At 36.5% G+C, this 8,541-nt stretch overlaps 1 protein-coding gene and 1 long non-coding RNA gene across 4 annotated transcripts in view; one reads left to right on the top strand and one right to left on the bottom strand.

Moving 5' to 3' along the window:
• LOC106869162 (adapter molecule Crk) overlaps positions 1 to 6,168 on the bottom strand; it is a 50,154-nt gene extending 43,986 nt beyond the window's left edge. Inside the window, exon 1 of one of the 3 annotated variants that reach the window (XM_014914776.2) lies at positions 5,837 to 6,168. Coding sequence is in view for 1 of the 3 variants with exons in the window: in XM_014914775.2 (XP_014770261.1) it covers positions 4,583 to 4,617 (35 nt within the window). In the remaining 2 variants the exon portion in view is untranslated. Of the gene's footprint in view, positions 1 to 1,898; positions 1,948 to 4,582; positions 4,888 to 5,836 lie in introns of those variants that run through there. The other 2 variants (XM_014914775.2, XM_014914777.2) reach the window with 2 other exon arrangements.
• On the top strand, positions 2,508 to 5,618 carry LOC106869163 (uncharacterized). Its single transcript, XR_001409379.2, has 2 exons — positions 2,508 to 3,297; positions 5,390 to 5,618. It is a non-coding gene; the product is annotated as an uncharacterized LOC106869163 (long non-coding RNA).
• Positions 6,169 to 8,541: the final 2,373 nt, after the last annotated feature.

The raw sequence follows: 8,541 nt of genomic DNA, 5'->3' as shown, positions 1-8,541 counted from the left end.
GGCAGTACGCATCGTTAAAATGGCTCTTCCCACGACAGTAAGTTTTTAACTATATATATATATATATATATATATATATATATATGGGAGAATTTACGAAAAAAACAACAGACGAGGACAGGTGGTGTAAACAACAAAAGGATGTATTAGTTTAACGCTCGGGAATAGAGAAAGTCTTTAACATTTCAAGCTATATACATACACATGAACTTCTTTCAGATTCCATCAATCAAATCTATTCACAAGCTTTTGGTCAGCCTGGTGCTATAGTAGATGGCACTTGATCAAGGTACCATGCAGTGGCACTGAACCTGAAACCATGTGGTTGGGAAGCTAACTTTTAAAGCAACATATCGACCATGGTTATTGACTACTCTCCATTTTCTAGTATCAATAAAATAATGGAAAAGATTGCAAAATACGAAGTATTTAATACACAGTCTGTGAAGTATTTACCACTAAATCCATATAAAAGAACTTTGCAGCAAGCCCTACCAATTCAACAAGGCATCATTTGGTATTAGGAGTGGCAGTTTTACAAAGAGTTATAGACCAGATCAACAAAAATGCTGATGTTAAGGATGCATTTTTATACATTAATATTGTTATTGTCTGCAGAAGAATGCAGACCAAACATAATATAAATCTAAACCAGTTCTTAGAAGTCAGCAAAAGAAATAAATTTGATACTAAACAATAATAAATGCCCATTAAATCAAGCATCTATCAACCTGAATCCCAACACCAGCTGCACAGGATATGGTTTCCCTTCACCTGTAATATGGAGGATTTTAAGTAATTTACAGTGGATATAACAATTCTTGTGTAAAGTGCACAAGAATTCCTGTTTAATACTCCAGTACTGGCAGCCTTCATAACATGAAAGACAAAAGTTTTGAAAACTTTTATCTCAGCAAATCGATAATTGCATATTCACCATTGAAGCAGACACATACCAAACTAGTGTGACCAGTTGCATTGCTCTCATGGACATATACATACCATGAACACAAACACCCACCCACTAAGAAGCACATGATCACTGCTGTTCTCTGCAAAGAGCTATGTGCTAGAAAGCAGGAGTTCCCTTTTCTTATGACAATATTGCCCAGCTGCACTGAATTGTGCAGCTGATATACTGTCTAAGATACAGACATAACTATGTCATTAAGAAATTTACCTGCCAATCACAGGGTTCTGGATTTTCAGTCCTACTGTATGGCACTTTGTGCAAGTGTCTTCTTCTTAGCCCCCAGGCTAATCAAAAAGTTGTGCATGGATTTGGTAACTGTAAACTAAAAGAAGCCTGCTGTGTATGTGTGTTTACATTTGCACTTCTTCTAAAATCAAAATGCTATAAGGAGTGATGTAATTTCTCCTATCAACAAATCATCTGCCAGTATTGTGCCTTCAAAAATATGTGGCATAAGAGATCACTTGAAAACAAGGTATGGCTTAGCCACAAGGAAAGCATCCAACTATAAAGCAATGCCAGTGTAATATATTTCTCTAACCCATGCTAGAATGTGAAAAATGGATGTAAAACTGAATGAACTGCACCACAACAAATCTGAACAAACTGACAGATCTGTTCAATTTTTTATGCCATCCAAATATTGCTTGAATGGCTAATAAAAGCTATTATGTTTTAACAGCAATTGATGAATATTGTTGTTTACCATTCATGTACACCCTGTCTCAAAATGATAGCTAAGATCGTAAGTTGTTCAGTGTAGTTGGAATGCCTGCTCATATTCATTATGATCAGGGATCATTGTTCATATCAGAAGAATTAACTTTTCTGCAGAAATATGGCATCACCAGCAGTAACCAAACAACTGCCTTTTATTCCCATGGCATGGCTAAGCTGAAAGATACAAAATATGAAAGGCCCAAACCTTCAAACAGCTGATTCTCCCACAAGTTCTCCAGAGTGTCAAAAAGGAACCAAGAAGTAGACTGTGTGTGACTGAGTATCCAGAAAAAAAAAAGTAAAAACACATTAAAAGAAGTTTTGAAATTATAGGAGGGTCTAAGAGTTGCCTGGCGCTAATACAGTTAATGTCGCCTGAAATTATTCTGAGATGGTACATATGATCAAGTTAAATCAAGCCCTGAATACATATGCCTGCTACCAGCAAGCTACAAAACAACAAAGACCCCACAGAATGCTTGGTAAGTAAACTTATGTCCAGTCATTCTGAAATGGTGGCTCCCATCCTCATGCTGGAACAGATGGAAGCCAAGTACCAGCATACACACCTCCAAAAACCCTATGCTTGAGTGGCCTAATCAACCTAAACAAGACATGTCCCTCCTGTTCTGTCATTTGATACATATTATACAAAGAGTGAACTACTTACAAGACTGTACTGAGTAAAGTTGGTCACTGAAAACTATAATCACAAGGAGAGTTCCATATATGATGTGAAGTAATATTTGTAAATATCAAACTACAGTGTAACGACTAGCTCCTAATTCTCTACTTACTGCCACTAGTACCAGACTATTTGCAACACTGTCTTGTTACTACTCTTGACATATCTTTATTCTATAACCTTGCTCGGTTTATATTCTAAGTGTCGTCTTTGCTTTAAAGATGTTATCGTTCATACAAAATAAAGCTTAGTCATAGCTGCCTTTCTAAAACAGTGGTCATCTTTGGATTTGAGGAACAACCATAAATAAAAAAAAATTATAGGCTGTAAAATTACATAGGGTAAATAAATATGGAAATCAACTTGATGTGTATCGATAACTCCTGTTTAAAGAAGGAACGGAGAAGTAAACTGCGTGTGAATTAACGTTTTTCTCTTTCACGATATAATTTCCATTTTACGAATCGTTTCCGTTTGTGTTTAAGATTATTCAATGAAGATTGGCGTTTTATATTAATATCCGGGAAAAGGAGACTCTATCAGCCACTTAAATAATCAGGAGACAAAGAACTCTAAATGGTCACTAAAGATGTTAGATATAACAACCAACATTCCCTCAAATCATACCCTAGTAATTTGTGAAACGAAGGATACATTAGACAAAGTGATTCTGTAAATTCGTACAATGACAATCTGGACTTGAGCCTTTCATTTCACGATTAGTACTGATCTGGAGTTAAACAACAATCAGTATTTATCATCACCCTGACCACAAATAAGGACGGATGCTATGATGTTAAAAAAAAAAAATCAATTATCTGAATCGATGACCTCACCTTTAATAACTGGAATCTAAGGGAAACAACTATTAACACCTGACTAGTTGGAGTCGCATTTCTTTTGCTCAATTCTAAATCAGGTAGAATATATTTTCATTCACAGAACAAATAATTTCGTCCAGAAAATACGCAGTTTTGCCTCCTAGTACTTCCAACCTAAGTTTTTATTCATCTCAGTGTGTACTAGAGTTAGGAATATTTGGAAACGCGCGACGATTTTTAAGTGTCAGAGCCTAACCGCACATTCTCGCCTCATTGATCACCAGGAAACAAACTGGTCACTCGTTTCACTTCCAACACTCAAGTATTATAGAGAATGGTGAAAACAAGTGTCACTGTACAAGAACTTCCCTGTTACTCATCTAGTATTACTCATCTAAAACCTCAATCAGTTTTTTTTTTATCTGAAACTATGTTCGCAGACTACGTTGACGAAGTTCCCCTCAAATCTACATTCTTTTACTTGAGGGTTCTCTTCAGAGTTCACTTATGCCCCACAGTTTTCTTTGTATATTAATAATTTCATTAGCTAATTCTAACCCCACATTTCAACATAAATGGTACAGCCCTCCACATTGCTAAATCTACATCCCTTCTTTTCTTCAGGGACAACTTAAACCCGGTTTAGAAGCTCAGTTGATTCAGTAGTAATTCTCATATTGCTGCAAACATTCATTCATAAATTCACAGACATTACTTCTCTTAGTATCTTCTACAATGACATTGCCTCTTAACTTGAAAGCCACTTAACCATTCCCCAGTCCACACACCTCATAATTCCCAAGTTTTTAACGTTCAACACACCGTACATTCCTCCACACAAGTCTCACCAGACATTGATCTACAAATGCCCCTCCTCCAATAACTAAACATTTCTTTAATACATAAACGAAGTCAGTTTGCTCAAGAAGTGTCAGACCAGTTCTTATGTCCAAGTATATGACAAAATTGTGGGCATTTATTTATATATACAAAACAAAAATTAAGTAATTTAAACGGAAAAAGAATAAACATTTATAATAGAAACACGAAACATTTTCACGAGAACAGCAACAAAAGTTATTAATAAAACACATTAATCCATTGACTAAATGGGAAAATAAATGATCGTGTTATGGCAAGTGTGACAATAGTTTTTCAGGAGTATTTTGAGAAGTTGTCAATAAAAGTTCCAACAAGTTATTCCTAATGGAAGTTTTATCATAGACGGATGGTAAAATATGTAAGTATGTATGTGTGTGTGTGTGTGTGTGTGTATATACATATATATATAGAATGGTAGCTGATTGACGACTAAAATCATCAACAGTTACAGAGAAATATTCTTAGGCTGTCCAACAATAACTTCATTCTCTTACAACCTACCTGTTCTTGTCTTCTGGGTCAAAGGCTCCAGCCATGAATTAGTCTTTAAGTAACAATAACTGTTAACTTTAAAGAATTTTAATATAGAAGATGTTCTGTTTTGAATAGAATTTTAAGTAGTTGTGCCCTCCTTTAATAAGAGTGGCAGCAGCAGAAACGTCTAATACTTTAGTATACTCAGCTATTATTATAGAGTATAGCAGCATAAGGGTCCAGCTTACAGCAAAAATGGCGGTTACTCTTGGGGTGGGAGGAAAAAAAAAAACAATCTCTCCTTCTCGCTCTCTTTACCGCACTAATACAACATTTACTCCCCCTTCTCTCACTTATAGCTTCTCTTTCTCTCCCCTTCTCTCACTTATATCATATCTCTTTCCCTCCCCTTCTCTCTATCTATCGCTCACTATTTAATGATCTTCTAATCTCTCTCTCTCTCTCCCAAAGACCCTCTCTCTACATCACTAATAGATCTACTAATCTCAGTCTAATTAGTAACTTTCTTTAAATCGTTAATGGGATGTCTGTATCATTATCGACATAATTCATACACAAATGAAAATGATAGTTAAAATTATCTTAGTAACCATGTACTTAATTTTATTACTATGATTATTACCAAAAGAAGTTCTTCAATATTCCACAGCCCGAAGCTAATGCTTCCGGCAAGTCACATAACTTACGGAAGTTATGTGCTGTTTTTTACGTTATAAAATTATTAACTAGATTCCGAGTTGTAAAAATTTAACATGGACAATAGAATAAGTGTAATATTTTTAATACATTGTGTATTTCTTTCTCTTTTCATAGAAAATACTTCTTTTCTTCGACCTGGAGGTGGAAACGGTAATTGCGATATCAAAAGTTGGACTTGTTGCCTTACGACACCCAATCCTCTGAACGAGGTCACAACTAAATTATTATCTAACATCTATTTACGGATATGAAGCTAAATAAACATACTAACACTTTCAAAAGCTGGTCGAAGTATTCTACACGCCTAATAGTAATAACTATGGCAATAAAATGTTTTAAAATATTAATTTTTAAATCAATTTCGCAGGCTGATGTAAATGCGACAATAAAGTATTTACGATAACCACCGTAATTTGTTCCAGGAATAAACAAACAACGAGTAATCCCGGCGGAAAAAAAGACGGTTCGATCATGCTAGGTATTCGATCACGTCAGATATTAATATTCTTGAACTTTTTGCAGTTTAATAGAAGAAAAAGAATAATTTGTCTCAATAATTACCTATATTAAGTATTGATTATTCACTTTTGACAGAAGCGAGAAACTTAACTTCTCAGTCCAGCTCCAAGAGAGAGTACATTGACAGCTAAGTAAAAGAAAATAAAGTTTGTTACCTTAACTCATGGATGTTCTAGAGAAAGAAAATAAACCCGAAACTATAAAGGAAAACAAAACGGAAATATCAAATGCACACAATTACAGATAAGATTAGGGATTTACAAAAATGTGAAAATAATACAGGTTAAATTTAAAATAAAGAAATTCCCCATGTTGAGGTGCAATGTTTCGTATCCACGCATAGCGAAGGGGTCTGTTGAGACCATTAAACCCAGTTGGGTTATTTCCCTTAACACATTAATACGGCGGTTTCGTGCGTTGAAAATAATAGTATTGTTGTTTATTTTGTTTTTGAATCAGTGTCTTCCCGACACCTAGGGTAAAGGAACTCTTTATACATAGGCCGTTAAACTAAACACACACGCAGCATTTCGCCTGTCTTTACATTCAGAGTTCAGATTCCGCCGAGGTCAACTTTGCCACTCATGCTTTCGGAGTTGATAAATTAAGTACCATTGAAACACTGGGGTCGATGCAATCGACTAGTTCCCTCCCCAAAAATCTGAGGCCTTGTGCCTTCAGTAGAAAGGTGTAGTTTAAAGGTACAAAATAAAGTTGCTCTTACTTAGAGTTGCAATTGGCAACAATAACTCCAAATGTCAGAACACGGGAAAACCATCCAAATCTTACAGTTGTAATCACGTGTCAACTCTGCCGATTCCTCACCGGCAAGCATTACTACACCATGACCGCTAGCAGCACACGACTTGTCTTGCCACTGACCCCAAAATAAAGTGGCCATTTTCAATCTGCTGCTCGCTGACCTGATGTTATCTCACCTTCCGGTCCCTTCATGATATCATTCCCTCTCCCTTCTAGTCATTCATCCTACCTCCACAAAAGGGTTATTATTAATATTATCATAAAAGCGGTAAGCTGACAGAATCGTTAGTACGCCAGAGTTCAAATTCTGCCAAGGTCGAGTTTACCTTTTATCCTTTTAGGGTCGATAGAATAAGTACCAGTTGAACACTGAAGTCGATGTAATTGTCTCAGCACCTCCCCCAAAATTGCTGCCCTTGTGGCAAAGTTTGAAACCATTATTATTATAAGGTGGCAAGCTGGCAGAATTGTTAGCAGGTCAGGCAAAATACTTAGCAATATTTCATGTCGCTATGTTATGAGTTCAAATTACACTGCATTTGTGTCCTTGTTTGTGTGTGTGTCATAGTCTTTAGTAGCAGTGTGGTCTTCCCTTCAGTCCCAGCCTCTCACCCCATTGTGCTGCTGCTGTCCTAAGACCCAAGAAAAGGAAAAAAAAAAAAAGGTACAGTTCCTGTATTCCTCTGTATATGTGTTTGTCCATGTGGTAGTTGTTGTTGTTATTGCCTTCATCGGCACCGCTGCTGCTGCTGACCATATTAGTTGTGTTGTTGACATCATATGGCTGTCCATGAGGTTTCATGTGTGTGTATGTATTGGTTTGCTTCATATGTATCCATGCCCTTTATATAGTTTTATTTATTTACTAGCAGTATAACCCGACATTGTCCGGGTGTGACTTATTACACCATCTACGATAAGTCTTGCTAGGTGAAAATCAACTAAAAAAGAAAGCCTTACAACGAAAAAACCCTTATGATGTAAATATGTTCATAATTCAAAAGACGAAATTAATAGGGCAAGTCTGAAGGCTGTTTTGCGTAACATCATTAAGCATACGTAAATTTCATCCGTCTAATTGGCTATACAAATGCTTGTGCAAAACAACTTTTTGCGATGCTCTGATTATACATAGCAGGGTAATCCCTTTTCGCAGGAGCTAGGACGGCGATTTCTGATGAAGCAATTGCTGGCGATCTGTTCCTACACAGTTCTGCCAGAATTCTATCAGATTGGGCAGTAGATGTTGATGCACCACTTTGCCTTATGTTCAAAGTAGCTTCTGGAATGTGGTGAACTGCTGCAGTCTGTTGCTGTCATTGTAAACCAGTTGCTTTCTTTCCCCAGCAAACTCTCTTCTTTGGAGGCATAATCTATGTACATATTAAACAGAACAACAAAAGTTATAATAGAGGGCAGGGTCGGTAGTTTTCACATTTCGGTAATTTTTCAGATTAACACCCGCGCAATTACCTAACCCTAACCCTAAACCATAACCATAACCCTGACCCTAAAACCATAACCGTAACACTAACCCTAAACCCTAACCCTAACCGTAACCCTAAAACCCTAACCCTGACCCTAAAACCCTAACCCTAGTGAAAATCGTTCGGGTGTTAATCTGAAAAATTACCCACATTTGTAATGAAGTTCACTGATTTGCAATGTGTTGTCCATAAGCTCCATAGTTTGTATATTTACAAAACATCGACGAACATGAGTTATATTGTAGTGAATGCTTGTGTGTACGTGCGCGTGTATGTGTTTGAGAGAGAAGAGGGAGAGAGGGGGAGAAAGGAATAGAGAACGGGAGCAATGAAGAGAGAGAAAGAGAGGAAGGGAGAACGGAAGATAGTTATAAAATAGCAATGCGTGCGCATGTTTATATAAGAAACACACAGAAACTAAATCTCATATCTATAATGTTGATGTGTTTATGTGTATGTTGTTGTCACAGATCACATATGTGTAGTTGTGTGTGTTTT

Source organism: Octopus bimaculoides, chromosome 5 (assembly GCF_001194135.2).
Source record: "Octopus bimaculoides isolate UCB-OBI-ISO-001 chromosome 5, ASM119413v2, whole genome shotgun sequence".
NCBI classification, from domain to species: domain Eukaryota; kingdom Metazoa; phylum Mollusca; class Cephalopoda; order Octopoda; family Octopodidae; genus Octopus; species Octopus bimaculoides.
Note: the sequence above shows the minus strand (reverse complement) of the source record. Positions and strands in the feature narration are given on the sequence as shown.